This window comes from Dermacentor andersoni, chromosome 2 (genome assembly GCF_023375885.2).
Source record: "Dermacentor andersoni chromosome 2, qqDerAnde1_hic_scaffold, whole genome shotgun sequence".
Lineage (NCBI taxonomy): Eukaryota > Metazoa > Arthropoda > Arachnida > Ixodida > Ixodidae > Dermacentor > Dermacentor andersoni.
Window position 1 is genome coordinate 75967864 of NC_092815.1, and position 16319 is coordinate 75984182.

At 45.5% G+C, this 16319-nt stretch overlaps 1 protein-coding gene across 1 annotated transcript in view; it reads right to left on the reverse strand.

Annotated features, from left to right (window-relative positions):
• The window catches only part of LOC126541799 (uncharacterized), a 484065-nt gene that overhangs the window by 14306 nt on the left and 453440 nt on the right, over positions 1 to 16319 (reverse strand). The window contains exons 5-9 of the mRNA XM_050188735.3: positions 15323 to 15486; positions 14250 to 14524; positions 3493 to 3642; positions 1740 to 1958; positions 168 to 314 (exon numbers count right to left, since the gene is read on the reverse strand). Of these exons, the coding sequence (XP_050044692.3) occupies positions 168 to 314; positions 1740 to 1958; positions 3493 to 3642; positions 14250 to 14524; positions 15323 to 15486 (955 nt within the window). The remainder of the gene's footprint in view (positions 1 to 167; positions 315 to 1739; positions 1959 to 3492; positions 3643 to 14249; positions 14525 to 15322; positions 15487 to 16319) is intronic.

Below are 16319 nucleotides of genomic sequence, written 5' to 3' on the forward strand. Positions count from 1 at the left end.
GAAGGAATCTTCATAGCATGTGAACACTTCAGCTGTGCATACTGGACACGACATGGCTAGGTTCCATTTTTATATTCCTGGCATGATACTTTTACGATGAGTTGCCGTTTTCACATTTTCGACATCATGCAATGACTTCGTTACAACGCTATCATGCTAACGCTCACCTCTCTTAGCCGCTCGGAGAGTTCCCCGAGTATAGCTTCTTCGTCGAAGAATTTCCCTTGGTACCGGTGCTCAAAGTAGTCGGTGATTCCTTGTCGTAAGTCTCTTGGAAGCTTTCGGTACGCCATGTACTCTTCAACTTGTTTTAACTGCGCACCAAAGACGGGATAGTCAGAGGACAGAGGGCACGCCATTGTCGCTCGCAGCACGGTGCACACGTGGTGTAGCAATGCGTGTAAAAATTTCCACACCGGGCCGCAATTGGTGGGGTGGGAGGGGGGGGGGGGGGTAATTTAGGAGGTAGTTATAGCATAACTAGCAAACACATTAAATTTTATGGTGAAGCAAATGACTGCTTCGACTAAGCGCCTTGTTCATCAAAAGTGAAAGACGGATTCAAGCAATTTAAAGAGCAACAAGACAAATAGACAAATCGTTCATTTTGTGTTCTGAAAGTACAGGACAAAGGGGGTGAGAAAAAAAAAAAGCTGCTCATTTGGCAGCTTGAAAAGCTCTCAACCCCCGAGTTGGGCGAGTTGCATCGTGATACAAAATAAAGTAAAGCAGGGCAAAAAAAGACAGCCAAGATAGAAGAGCACAAGCGCTCACTAACAACTCACGTATTTCAGGGGAACGTCAAAGGAGAGTTGATGGTCTGCACATGCGTGAACACAAACGCCACCAGGAGTGCTCAAAATAAAACAAAAAGAAAAAAAGGAAATAGACAAAAAGTAGCCGTTTCTTTGTGAGAACTAAGGACCTTGTCAATTTAGGCCTTTCCAGACAGATGTGTCACTAACGCAATCGCCACCCGTCTGCTTGACGAAGAACAGTGTCCCTGCTTCTACCCAATATCTTTATTTCGGCAAGCCTTGACCCGCCCTTGCAGCATTCGCAATGCCCGGGCAGATGCGCCAGAGAACATGCCACGTTACCAAAGAACAAGGAACATGCGCCCCTGCCCGCGCACTGAGAAAACTGCAAGTGGGTGCCGTCATTCGGTGAAATAACGATATGGGGCAGAAGCAACAAAACGCTGTGGCACGTGATATGTTGGAGGCTTTCTTCGTCAAGCAGACGAGTGACACCTGTGTCAACTTGAGGAAGGGCGAGAGTAGGTTGCTGGAAAGGCTAGATTGACAAGGTCGTTAGTTCTGATAAAGAAGTGGCTCAGTTGTTCTGTTTTTGTTTTTTATATTAAGCAACACTGGTGGCGTTTGTTGTCGCGCGTGTGCAGGCCGTCAACTGTCCTTTCACCTTTCTCCCAAATACGTTAGTTAGTGAGCGCTTGCGTAGCTCTGTCTTGTCAGTGCATTATTTTGCGATCTATTATGAATTTTATTCAGAAGCAGCAAAATAAGGAAAAACACGGAAACACTCGGCTATTTAATTTTTTTATATGTAAGTGCTGGTTGTTGATTATCTATTATCTTTCCGGTAATTAGCGGCTGTACGCGTTGCTCCACATGCGGGCCGAAAAGTCGAATGTCCAGTTCTGGATTCACTGCCGGATTTGTGGCGGGTCGACGTATCATTTCCGTCGACCACGCCGTCGATAAGTGGACGGCTCTCACCTTCTCTCGGTACTGTCGTCGCGAAGAGTCCAGCGACTGTATGAGGTTGGTCGTGTGTCCGAGGAATAGTGCGTAGCAGGTGGCCCCGCTGATCATGCTGAGCAGCGTGAGCCACATATCCGTGAGGCTCTGGGGCGGGAAGCGGCCGTAGCCTATGCACAGCATGTGGGACATGGCCTTGAACAGGGCCCACGAGTACTGCTCGAACCAGTACTTCGTCTGCGGCGACAAGGGCGCGCGGAAAGTACATGAGGTCCCGGAACGAGCACTCGGATGAAACAGCTAGTGAAAACGCTTGCAACAACCATATAGAACGACGAAACATGCAACGTTCATTTTTTTTTCATGTGTATGCGCATTACATGGCTAGCCTGCTCTAAAAGCACCCGCTTATTCGAGCTGCGTGACTCAGGCTTTTGTGGCTGACCCCTGTTTGACGTGAAACCCCTGTTTGACGTGACGTGTTTGACGTATACAGCCGCTACTCAGACGATGCAGAATTAAGGACGCCTTGCATTTCATTTTGTAATGTTTTCTTTCGTTTCATGTGTTCCGGGGCGCTCTAGCGTAAAACTATTCCAAACTTTTCTATTCCAATTCTGCAATCAGCCCTCCACGATAGGTCAAACATTTACGGGTCGCCCCGACATCGCCTGTCTGTCACGCGACGACGCGAAAACCGCGACAGTTCCCCATCTGATATGACGTGTGCTCACTGATTATGCATGAATAGACGAAACAAAAAAAAAAAATTTTTTTTTCTGATTCGACGTGTTCTTGCCGTTAGCACTCAGCAATTGGTCAAAAGTTTTCGCGTTAAATATGTATTAATATGCAGAACAAAACTGACTTTCTTCCTGAATAGTCGGAGACTGCCCCGTCCCGAAAGGAATAGAAGATGGCTGCCCGCTCGATCGCTCGGGCACTGACTGCTCGCACCTGCCGGAGAGCACATATTTATTTGCGCATAAAACTTTTTTGCGTGGCAATATAACATTATCGAGCCCTTTCCGCACGTATGCGACATCGCTATGCCAAATTTTCTTCGCTGTGGATCCGTTTAGCGGCATTTTTAGCCTGCCGTTGCACGCCGCCGCGATTTTCCACCAGCCATCGTAAGCTAAGTAAGGGCAAACGGACCAATCGCAGACGCCGCCCCCCCCTCCTCATCCGGTTATCTATTTTTCACTGCGCATGGCTCGGTCCCTTCGAAACCCTCCCCTTTGAGCGTGCTCCTCGCCTCCTGTGAGCCAATTAAATAAAAAAATGCTCAATATAGGCAATGTTATTCGTTCTTAAAGGAAACAAAAATGACCTCCTATAAACGAGGAGAGCGTTTGATTGAACTGTTCAGACAACGCTGCAGGTCACCGCCCGATGCTTGCGTCGGCGGCTACGTAAACTTGACGTCAGGAGATTGCAGTAAAAACAGATCGGAATTGTTTTACGTTATAGGGCCCATGTTCCATGTTGTACACTGAATGAAAAAGTTAATGTGGAGTCAACGTGAATGTTCACTGAGCACTAATTATCACCTTTGTATTTAATCACATCTGTCCTCGACAGGGCCCTGTGCAAATCAAGAAATACTTATGTGTAAGTTCTTTTGATCGTCATCTTCACTCTACAAAAGAAGGCTGTAGAAATTTCTTAACACCTTGTGGCTAGCGCAGCATGGCCCAAGTCGCTATTGCGCCCTACAAGCCGGAACTAATAAATTCTCAGCCCTTCAATTCTCTGACACTGGGCTCACCTCAAGTTCGTTGATGGCGACCCAGGAATTGGAAGGAAACCCCTGCAGCATGGGGACGAGAAACTGAAGGCACCCGCTCCAGTGACCAATAAGAAGCATCATGCAGATCAGGTTGAAGATTTTCATAAACACGCTCGCCATATTCAGGAACTGCAACCAGAAGAGGAGGAAAGGAAACGGGAGAGAGATAGAGGAGGGAGGAAAGAAACCGGTGTAGAGACTGGCGTTGTGATACAAGTCAGCTAGGCACAGAGAAGGACAAACCCTGTCCCTGCTTTAAGTCCCACACCACAGTGTGAGGCAACACAGAGCCGCACCGATAGCCGTCGGACTAATATTTGATCTTTTATATCTATTTTACTACACAGTGGACTGGGAACATGTTAGGGTGGTGTCATAGGTAGATGTGCTTCTCAGCGGCTGAAGAAAGAGATATTAATAACTGTAATTTGTTCGGGTTGTTCTTATTCCATCTTTCGGAAGTATAGAATCATAAAACAAACGAAAGGCGAAATGAGGTTTTGAGAGCGAACATTTTGTCAGGCGTCTTACCTCGTTGAGAGTTTGTTTCTATACTTACCTATTGAAAAAGAAGGTATCTGTGCTTTGTCGTTGTAGATCTTAGGAGTATAATTATTCAGAGGTGACTGCATGGTTTTATAACATCTCATAAACTTTGGATTTTTCAAGGGCCAGACTAGATATTATCTCTAGTTCTCCATATGAATGGTGTAGCTTACTAACGGCGCCAAATAGACGGTAAATAAATAAACAAATAAATAAAACGACGACGGGCCCTGGCCGTGCAATCTAAACTCGCGTTTCCATTTTTTTCAGCGCCCGGATTATTTACTAGTGTTTCCTGTCCTGTCTATTTAGCGCGGTTAATGTGTACCGCCGTTCCAGCAACGAATTCGCTCATCTTTCAGCATTAACTGTGCAACTGAAGTTTTGCAGCAGCTTTAAACTGTAATGTGTCACGTTGCGGAGATATCAGTATTATAGTAAACAACGCAGGTCAGGATCATTAAATTAAAGCAACCGTGCGGAAGAACAGCCTCTGAGACCACAGTCAAAGTGAGGTGTGCACGTTCTCGATTTTTCCTTCGATATTTGAAACGCTGGCGAATCGCCTCACAATCGGCCCCGTTTTCGGCCGGACTTAAATTCACACATTCTGCACATTCTCTCATCCTTGACTCAACAACATCTCATCCATAAGTATAGAGAGCTTTGTCGAGCCGACGTAAACTCCGAGTTTCGCATGGGTTGGATTGACTATGTAGTAATTGTGATGCCCCGAGCACAAAACGAAGTGGAGGTGCCGGCTCTCTCGTGAACGAGTCGCCGTGATTTGGAGATTTCAGGCCACAATCACATATCACGCATAGTTTCAATGAGGATACGCAAAAGTACTGGTAAGTTACAAATCTTTGTTTAGAGAAACGGCACCTCAATATGCGCAGTATAGCTCTGATCCATTCCAGACTATAGTCCCTGTTACGTAGTACAGATTCCTAGTACCGAAGACAAGACCGACGGCCCGATTTCGTATGATGCCACCTCGCTGTCTCAAAGGCCGCTGAAGGATGTCGCTTGAACCACTAGGTTTCTGTTAGACGACGTGCCTCGCGGACGGCCCGTGTGCGCATGCTTTAGTCGCATTCTTCCTCTTTGACCTTGCAGTGGGAACAAGTGACGAAACAGTTGTCTAACGCGCAAACAGAGAAGGAAACACTTCTTGGTATCCTGGGCCGAAGCGCATGGCGCGTCCGACATCGACGACCGTCTGTAAAGGAATCGGTGGCCTGTTACAGCTGAATAGCTCTACTTAGTACGTAGTGGTACATATACAACGACAAGCGTATGCAGCTTAGACAAACTAACAGCACCTGTCCTGAGAAATCTTCCAGTCGATCTCGTTGTCTGCTTGCGCATTGAACTGGGACGAGTTTACCGACCGGCAAGCTGCGTTAGCGGCTCCGCTCTTCCGCTAAGCGTCAGCTGCTACTAGAAGCTCGCATTGCAAGTAATGGCATTCGCGAGCGTAAGCCAGCCGCTGTGCATTCATCTGTATCTTGCTGTGCGACCGGAGCTAGAAGCCCGTGTATCAGGGCTTTTCTTCTTCTTTATGTCTGTGCCACGCGCGCCCCCTGCTTTGCTGTAACACCAGCGAATAAGCGTGTTCTTGGTATCAACGTGACCAACAAAATAATAAATAAAGGAGTTCCAACTGACCACATCTTTTTTTGGGTGTCATTTTAAACGTGCATATAAAATTGATAATCGACGGTTGACTCGATCTTGTATTCCTGTATTCCGAAACATGTGGCAGAACATAATTCGAGGTTAGCTTGCACACTGACAGTAATATTGCGCAGTTACCTTATACTAAGGACAGATGTGGAAGGGGACAAAGACACACATTCACGAACAAGGTGGTAAATGCGTGAATAAGTGTGTTTGTCAAAATTTATTCCGCTTCTGTCTTGTCTAAAGTGTGCAACTGCGCAGGATGAACTTATATATTGCCAGAAAACCTAACCTCTCACGACCCTGCAACAAATAGTACAGGCCCAATAGTCACAACATGCCAATATCAGCAAAACATTCTCCAGCGCATATCGTTATAAATTAGCGCATGCGTTTTTAGAGATACATCAGCAAGCTCCATGCCGAGGAAATTTTGCACGACTGCGGTCGCTTACTATAGGTCCTTGTAAATGTCGCTTATTTGTGGTGAAAAGCGTGTAGCCTAAAGTATTATATCGCAGAATTACTGTCAGCGCGGACGACAGCACCCTCACACGAATCTGTGAAGTGAAGCCACTGAAGGCCCGATAAACAAAATTCGTATGACCTAATTACGCATCCTTTGTCTTTTTCACATGGCTCCACAGCGGAAATAGTGAAATGACTATCGCCATAGCTATTTAGTGAAATGCGGAAACTCGCGTCTGTATGAGTAGACGAAATGGTCCTCGAAGATGCCACTTGTTATGATCTGTTCGACGAACCTGACGCTGACAGCAAACGCTTAACCGATTAGAGGACCAGAAAATGGCCGTCAGACCCTATGCGTATACTAGTTGTGCTTCATTCGTCTTCGGCCAGGTATACTTCTTAGGTAACATGACATGCTGGCGGAAATTCGATGCTCTTCCAAGGCCTGGCCTCCTGCCAAGCATACTTGCAAGTACTTCGCGTTTAAGCTCACGCTACGTTAATAAAGCATTTTGGTACCCTGTTCGAATACGCACACTTTCTGCTAACTGCAATATATCGAACTTTACGCCAGGAGAGGGTTCCTTCCAGGGCTGTAGTTTTCGCTCATTCCTTTTAAGCCGTATATTAGATTAAAGGGTGACGTAGAACCTTGCGTATTCAATACACGATCGAGTAGCGTTTGTCTCCCGACTGTTGCCGTGAAAGAGCCCTCTCGCTTCAGCGTCAAGTGTTAAGATCAGATGCGACACGCAGCGATAGCCGGCTGACATATAAAGCAGCGACAAAGCGCTTTCCGCAAGCGCGCTGCAAGCAGCAGCGACGGCAGCACTAGCACATTCTGCAGTAGCACGCACAGAGACAGGACACAGCATTGGCTTTGGCTGCGAACGGCGTTGGCAGCGGCAGCTCTAGCGGCAGCCAGCGGCCCTATATGCCGTCAATGTCAGGCAGAGAGAGGACGGCATCGCCACGGGCACGGTGTGGCACAAGACGAGGAGGATCGGAAGCAAGCGCCGCAGCACTGACCTGGATGGCACAGCCCTCTCCACAACTTTTCAACATACAGGTCGAGAGCCCCGAACTGTTGGATAGCGTCGCCAAGCTATGCATCTGCAAGGGGGGAAGCAAGGAAGCATCCCGACATGTAGGCACCGACGACTGCAGGGCATCGAATGTCGTGTCACCTGCCCCGCTTCGCCCCACAAGTGGTGGGTGTTTTTTGAGGATGGGCGTGGCGTTTTCGAGAGGTCAACGCGGTGTTGTCTCGGTGGTGTCTACGGGGTCGCATTCGAGGAGTCTGATCCTGCGGAGGTTGGGGAGGGGGGACCATTCGTTATCTTCAGGACCAAGCAGCAACCGAAACACGGATGGCCTCAGTGCGGAGGATACGTGGTAAGGAAGAGTGACAAAACGAAGAGTACTACGAAGACTACGTTATTCGAATCGCTCCCATGCGACGTAGATTTGTGAGCGTTGTCAGATAGTGGATGATTACTCGTTGCCTTTGTGTAGACTTCACGATGTGTTGAGTGTGGCTGTAGGAGCATTCGGGCCCCTCAACTGTGCCTCTTGAGAACGGCGAGGACTGGACGGAATCCTGCTGAAGCGCCTTTTCCGCGCACAGCCAGGAAGAGAAAATAACGTTGTACTGTCTTCCAAAATGCACTTTTGTGGGTTTACGTATCAATATTCGTGAGGAAAAACGCTAAAGCACGAACCGTGAGTGACTCGCCATTTTTGCAATTTGCAAAAGGCGCGTTATTGTCGGTCATCATTCCAGGTGAATTATCGTTCGCTAACCACGGTAGTGTCATTTGCAGCACCCCCTTATGTATAAGAGTCATTTAAATGTGGAGAATTAAGATGCCTACAAGAATGTTGAGTCACAGATGGAATCTTATCTTTTTTTTGTATCCTGCTTCCTGAACAAAATGCTTTTCCAGTGCATTAATCAGTCACAATTTAAAGCATCGATAGTGTTGGAGCATTGTGGCAGCTGGTATTATAAAAGACAAACGTGATTTCTGTATAGAGGGGTAGAGACAGTGCTATTTCTTCCTGTTCTACGGAGAGAACCAAACCAAAACGCACTGCACTGATAAGGTAATTTATCTATTGTATGCTTTATACCATTGCTAAACACCCTGGGCCATTATTTATTGCTCATATCAGGAAAGATTTTTCTGTACTGGCATAAAGTAGATCTTTAGGTGCCATTTTTGCATCTCGCATAGGATTTAGATTAAGTTTGACAATGTCATGGTACATTCTCTTGTTGCATGTTATATTTCTTGTCACTTCCATTTTCTTCAAGTTAGCCAATTTTCAGCTCGTACTTGTGCGACAAATGATGTCGTAATGTTTTTGAACTAATCGCCAACTTTGATAATCTCTGCAAGGCCTTGGCTTGGCTTACTTATAGTGAGGAAGTACCAAAAGCTCACACTGCTAGATAACGGTGATAACGAAAAAAAAATACCATAGCGTGGTTTACAATGACTTTTTGTAGAGACGCTAAAGTCGTGGGTTGGTGGAGTTTCTATGTTCAATATTATTTCTATGGTCAATAATAGAAACTTCAATATTATTTGTGGTCAGTTTCTGTATGTTTCAAAGTAACTGTTTCAGAAATGTGAAGACAGTCATGCACATATAGAACGGTATTACTACAAAATGACAAACAAAGAGGAGGCAAGACACCATGCAGCAGTCATACGTTCATTCTCACAACCATGCAATTGTGGTTCAACTACTCTTTCGAAATGCACTTACCAGTGCGAAAAACAAAGTACTTTAGTTTCAATGTTCAGCGTTCGCCTCACAAAACGTGATGTCTTTTCTGATACATCTTTTCTGTTCGACTGTTCGAACGACATTAAACGACACGAATGCCAACATTAAATGTAGATATTGCGTGGAACCGCGTGTGGTTCTGCGGCGCTACTTCATTGACCGCAGAAAACAGGCCAACTTTGTCATGCAATGTGTGTAGCCAACAAATCTACCGAGTTGACCACTTGGCTAACGGGAGCTTTCCTTTGAAACATTTAACAATACCAGTTGCGTAATTTTCGTTCAAAATCCAGCCCCTTCTTGAGAGAAGTCTTCGGAAAATAGAAGGAAAACGCGCCATATTTGTGGCGGACTATATAAACATTTATGAAGGAGACGCCATCATTTCATGACACTTCCGAGGTTTCCTGTCTGCTATCTGGCTCAGAAAGTTTGTAGATTTCTGTAAGTTTCTTATCAACAAACCTCCCGGCTATTGATACAGGAAGCTTGTGTGGCGTTTTGCATCACCTGAAATAAACTGATCCGCAGCAACCTGCGAAACATGCGATGCGGCGCCGACTCGCTCACTGCAGCGCCAATTCTAGCCCCCCCAACAATTTTTTTTTTCTAGATTGACCTGTGGGTATCGCCGTACTTATAGAACAAACGGGCTAAGTTGGGTTCTGTTCTTTGGAGGTTAACCTGTAGGTTACTTCGCATTTCAGCGTTCACGCTGTCTTGATAACTGAGGTGCCTTCGCTGCTGTATAATTAATGTTTAGAACATGTTGATTAGCTGCTGATCGTAGAGCCTTAGCGCAGATGCACACATTGGTTTCTTATGGTGCTACACTTTGACGCCCTCGCCAGAAATGTACATATACCCATGTGGTCACGTCGTCGTCAGAGTGTGACACACGCTTAACTTTTCACAGCGGCATGCTAGAGCCACCGAAAGAGGAAAACAAAGCTTTCCTGTGCTGTGAAAGGCACAATGTATGAACACCCCGTTTAAACTTCCCGTCTTACGCGACAGAAAGCGACCCACCTTAACACACAGCCCGTCATATAGCTAGACTGAGAGAAGAAAAAAGAAAACTGCTTCGTAGTTTCGTCAGCTACGCGCGTGGGAGAGGAGACAAAATCGCAAACGGCATTTACGAATGTCATGCGATGCGGCAATAAGGGTGGACATGCCGTGCACAAAGATAAGGGTTACCAAAAAACGTGCCGGTATCGGGTTTTCGAAATAGAGGGCAACGTGGGTGTGAACGAGGCACGAGGCGTTTGCTCTGTGTGTCCACAACAACCGTTCAATACACAGAACACTTAACTCCTGTTCTTCAACACGAACATATATGGGAGCAGATATACGTATGTATATATATAGGACAGCTATACACACATACACATAGCAAGGTGCACGATTATTAGCAATTGCGCCTTGTCGCTTGTTTCGTTAGTGTAGGGGCTTATTTAACCCCGAATCATTCCTTTTTTTTCTGGCATTGTGAACGCAGTGCCTGACAGAAACGTTCTGTTGGTATCTACCACAATAAACGCATAATCATTCTATGTAATATTTAGTCTTTTTTTTTGTCGATTCGTAATGAGGACCTTGACTTGGGCGATGTTTGTTCAGATAGTTGGTGCCAACAGAGCAGTGCTACTAAGACTGATAGGAAAAAGAAATGTGTTCTCCTGTTTCTTTTACAGTTGCGCTGCGTTCACGCCATCTGTGCTTAAGCTCTGTGTTCGTTTAACTTAGGAGACGTATCCAAAATAGTAACTACAAAGCCGTGATTTTTATCATTCAATGCTTCTGTAAAAATGATGTCGCCATGATACTCAGCATGTTATAATGTTTGTAAAGCGGCTGGAGGTTTCCTCACATTGCATCATTGATATTTTGAGAAAGCTACCAGCGCAAGTGCTAGTAACCGATAACTTCGTTTAATCACAGGATGGATGTTCTCTTTTAGAATGTGTACCAACCAACGGTAATTTCTTCATGCAATTTACATACAACAATATGTCGCCTTGTCACCCCGAGCATGCACTTTGATTTACGAGCATGTTTTCTCGTTTGCTTGGTTTCTCGCTTTATAGCTGGAAAGTTGATGCAGTGAGCACATGTCTCACTATGCATTGCATGTTTTGCTCGCGTAAAAATGAAGTTATGGGAATACTGACTTCACCTGAGAATTTTGCTTATGTTCTGCTTGAAACGCCACATTGAAGGGACAAAATTTGTAAACGAATGGTTTCTTTTCTCAGCGATACTGTGGACTGCAAAGCTGGATCACTGCACCTGTTGTATACAGTTGCTGCAGTAAAGTGCCTGTCATGGAACAATGACATGGAGAACCTGCACTATGCAGGTAAGTTACAGCTGCTGATAATTTTTATTTCAGAATGCAGGTATCTTGACTAGACTGAACCTTGCGCTCATCGTGATCCTTTGAATTACGTCACCAGTCGAAGTTAAAGCGAAGTTTCGAAAATTACTCCGAAGCGAAGGCGCCGCCGTATAGCAGCCTTAGATTTGCGCACCTTTCCTCGCAGTTACCGTGCCTGTTACTGTTGCCCAGGGCGCCTCAAACACAGAAAGTCGCCGGGAGCATCGCTCTGTACTCGTGGTCGCCGAATCAGCTTTCCAGCTCTCCGTCGCTTTCGTTATTTCTACCACAACAGCTGAGAAGTACACAAACACAGCACTCAAGCAAGAACAAATACAACGTGACACTTTCACAAAAGGGGAAACACACGCCACATCACGAGCATCCGTACGAGTTATTCATTGCAGACGTGGAAACACGTTGCGAACAACAGGAAGACGAAACGACACTCACAGGGTTTGCAACTCTTCTTCTACAACCGACATAGTGTTTTGAAACGTGCAACACAACAAGTTTTAATAAATTCTTAAGTACGTTTCCACTACTTAAAGAAGCAGCGCCGTGCGTGAGAATGCGATCAATGTGTTAAGCTTAAAAAAAAAAAAAAAAAAAACATAGCGTTAAAGCCATGCGCGCAGCGCTTGCTTCTTTACCGTGATATAGTGCCAGAAGCTGCACTGCTGCAGTCTTTGGTATTTAGATGACATATTTAATGTCGGCCGCTTTTAATCCATTCTGATTAACTTGTATTAGAACAATACAGTAAGCTCCTACTCTGACTTTCACATCCTTGACGTGCAGGGCGCGTCTAGAATGCACGGTTATTGTGGATATTTGACTTGATACAATGAGTGGCTTCACAACAGAATGGTTCGTACTCATCACTATATTGTCTACATGATGAAAGGAACACATGAAACGAGGGCAACAGCGAGCAGCTTCATTCCAGCCGCTGTCGAGTGCACTGAATCTAGCACAGTACAGCGCAGCGAGGCAGAAAGCTAGCAATGTAAAAGCTTCTACATTTCTAACGCATGCATGCAGTTGTTGAAGAAGCAGGCAGCAATGTATAATTCCATCTCGTCCACCAACACCGTGACTCGCCACGTCGACACCAGTTACACGTGCTTCGAGCACTTCATTTATCCAAGTGAATGAACGATTAATATCTGGGAATTGGTTTGTTCGAACGGCGGCAGTCAAATGCCATAGTTGCACAAAAACTAGGCAGTTTTCTTTTCCTTTTGGGATATTCCTGCTTTCTGATCTAAAATGGAATCTGCTTCATGTGTAACAAATTACAAGTCAAGTAAGCTGTTTCGTGGGTACAGTAATAAACAATTCAATTCAGTTCATGCCATTTTTAAGCGAGCTCAAGCGGTACAGGCTTATATAAACGAACCGGTGAAAGAAGGTTGTTAGACTTCTTATTTCTAAAAGGATGGACTGAAGGTACAAACCTTGTCGTTTGCCTTCATTGAGACGCAGTTGCCTCAGTTAACTGTCGAAATGTCTCCGGAACTCTACGCGATCTAGTGAATAAATATGAGCTCACATTGTGAAGAGAAGAGCTGCTAAAAGAGCCCTATCCTATGCCGACTAAACTCAATGGTATCGAAATTGAATACTCCTTGACGGCTTCACGGCTGCCTGATTTCCTTACTGAGATTCACTTCTCATATATAAACCGCGGGACCAGAATAAGCACAAGAAAATTAACCGTTTTTGCTCGTAACACATGCGTCAACTTAACCGAGTGCGTATGTTTGTCTGTACTAAATAAATATTAGCAGTATGGTACTGAATAGCAGTGATCGCTTTAAGCTTTATTAGCAGTGTAAAGTGTGACATCGAACCCAAAGGAAAAGCATGAATATTAAACCAACGACTGAAGAAACGCTCGAAACAACGCTCATTGCAACAACCATGTGAAATCGAAACGTACCTACCATTGCTGTAGAATATATATTATATATATATATATATATATATATATATATATATATATATATATATATATATATATATATATATATATATATATATATATATATATATATATATATATATATATAAATGTACAACGAATGAAGCCTTATCCGCGCAGTATGCAAATAAGATATTCTTTATTTTTGTACCAGTTATACCATGTATTGATCACCAGGCCCATTTTTGTTTTCTAGTCTACCATTCGCTTTGTTTCCCACGGTAAGTGACTCAGAACTGCACCTTACTACCAGGGCCAGTCACGTTGCCGCCAGCTTTCTCGCAGAAATGGTGCTATGCTTGCGAGCACAGTACAGTGCTGCCATTGTGACCTTTACGTTTTCACAAACGTATACTTCTTACGGAGGGTGAATCCTTTTTACAACACCTGCATTTTTTCAGATTACGGAAACCCTCCGGCAACAGTTTACCAGCAGCTTTTGCCGTATATGAGGAACTTTTCTTTTTACAGTGTAGAAAAGAAATAAAAAAAGTATCAGCTCATTGTATAAAGTCCTGCCCGAGACGTTGCTAACTGGAACGTAACGGGATGTGGACCTAACAAGAGGCTGTTCTTATCGAAGCAGAGTGGGCATGTATACAGAAGCGTCTTTCGACCTCCCATTTTCAACACAGGCCATGAGTATTAGCCAGGAGAGGTATAACCTAGCGAGTGCGCGACTTCTGCGCTTGCGCAGAACGCTTCTGGTGTCGTCTGTTTGGAAGAGAGCCTGTAAAGAACGACATTTCGGGTCCGGAAGCAGCTGCCTCTCAATAGCCACCGCGCTTTCAGTATTCATTCCTGACGCGAGAAGCTCGATGGCTGCGCCAAGTAGCATGGAACACATCGGTGTGGAGAAGGGACACTTACGTAGACCTCTTCCCATTGGCTGACGTATCGGACGAGCCTCGACAGCCTGAGTAGCCTGAGGAGGCTGAGCATCTTGGCGAAACGCAGTATGCGCAGAGCGCGACCTGCGTGCAACAGCTGGAAGCTGTCGCTGTAGTCCTGGATGAAGATGAGGAATATGTAGTCGAGAGGGATCGAGCTGATGAGGTCCAGGAAGAACCAGGTGCGGATGTAGTGGTGCGCGATCAGCTTGGGATCCAGGATCACCTGCTCGGAGTTGTCCTGGTGCATGATTCCTGCGCACCGGCCCGGTTGACACAACAGCGGATCAATTAGTACGCAGAGAGACGCTGGCGCTTGCCGTCAGTGTATGTACGGCAAGCTAGACTCGAAGTATGCAGACCACTGCGGGCGCGCTGCTGCATTTTGTCTCCTCCCCTCATCTCTTTTGCTCTGATAACGCGTGTATGAATGCAAGAGAAGAAAAATAAACTATTTTTTAGTAGTCGGCGCTTTATTTCTGACTCAGCGAGCTATATGCGTACTTAGTAATCTGTTACAGTAACAGAATATTGAATCGTACTCTAGGATCAAGGGTACGCTGCATTCTTAAGAAGTAAACTATTGGTTAAGGGCCAAGTTTAATACTCTATCAGAGGGGTCCTAGGGACAGCCCTGATCGAAAATCCTCTAAAGGTGCGCTTTGGACAAAGAAAGTCTAGTCACGAGGCGTAACTGGATCCATGTAGCTGAAACACAGACCGACTGAAAGGAGCGGCACCAGTGTCGCGGCGTCAAACACGAGCTTTGTTAATCTCAGCCCGGCAGAAATACGTGTATATATATTGCTCTTTGCAATGTACGAATAATAATAAAAATACCTTGGCAGCAATTTATCAATATTCGAAAGAAGGACATTGTGGTGCCCTCAATTGTGTGGAAACGCGATTCAATGGTGTTGCGCGTCAATAACCATGGAAAAAGCGCGTGTCAGTGCTTCATTGGAAATGTCGACAAATCGGTCGAAAAAATAAAGTGCTGCAATGCGAATGCGTGCACGGGTGACTGTCCCACGACGGCGAAGGCCGACTTACCCGTTCGGAAGTTGACGACGATGTCGAGCAGGAAGATGGTGTCCGAGAGGCAGTTGAAGGCTATCCACCGGATCGACAGGTCGTCGTTGAAGAACGAGATTGCCACTGGTAGAACGATGAGGTTCGCCACCAGGAGCAGTAACATGCACAGGTCCCAGTAAAACCTGCGACGACAGGCACCCACGTCAGTGCTTCGCGTCGGCAGGTCGCCGGGAACTGCGGGCGATTGGTCACTATCCCGTCACCGCGACGTTTTTGACACTTCCGAGCCCACAGCTTTCAATAAATTGCTGCACAACAGCGATAACACTACGACAAACAGGAAACTTGAGATAGGTTCTATATTGCAGAAGGCGTCAGGACGGATTAGTTAAATTGCACTTTTTACGCTTTTTTTGGTATCCCTTTCTGCGTCCTTGCTTCAGGTCGTGATGCACGACTTTAATTGACATTGATATTGATGGAACCCTGCCTAAACCATGAAGCAAATAGACATTTGTTGTGAATAATCTTGTCCCCCCCCCCAATTTGTATAGGTAGTTATCTTCCGGTTCATGAACACTGTTCAATCTTGCGGGATTCCGCATAACTAATTTGCCATATTCACTTTCATTCTGTTCATTGTCCACGATTAGCTCTTTCTTGCTGCCCGCAAGCGGCGGCAGCTTCCAGAAAGCGGTGCCGCACTAATCTCCCTTTTCTGCCACCTTCTTAACGTGTTGCGCAGCAAAGCATGGTATACAAGCAGAAAAGCCCACTTTAAGGTACCGCGTAAGTGGTACTCAAAATCTGCTACTCACTGAAAATATCAAGCACTGCGATTCGACCTCCTTCCTTTTCCTTCCCCTTATGTGGTCGCCTATCACTGTGTAATAAGTTTTCTTGGTTCATCTTAGGACAACCAACGAGGAAAACAACGCGATTGCATCCTAAATTTGATGGTTAGTACAGTCTGCGTGAACCACGTGCTGCTGAAACGAACACAGTAGGAAAAGGC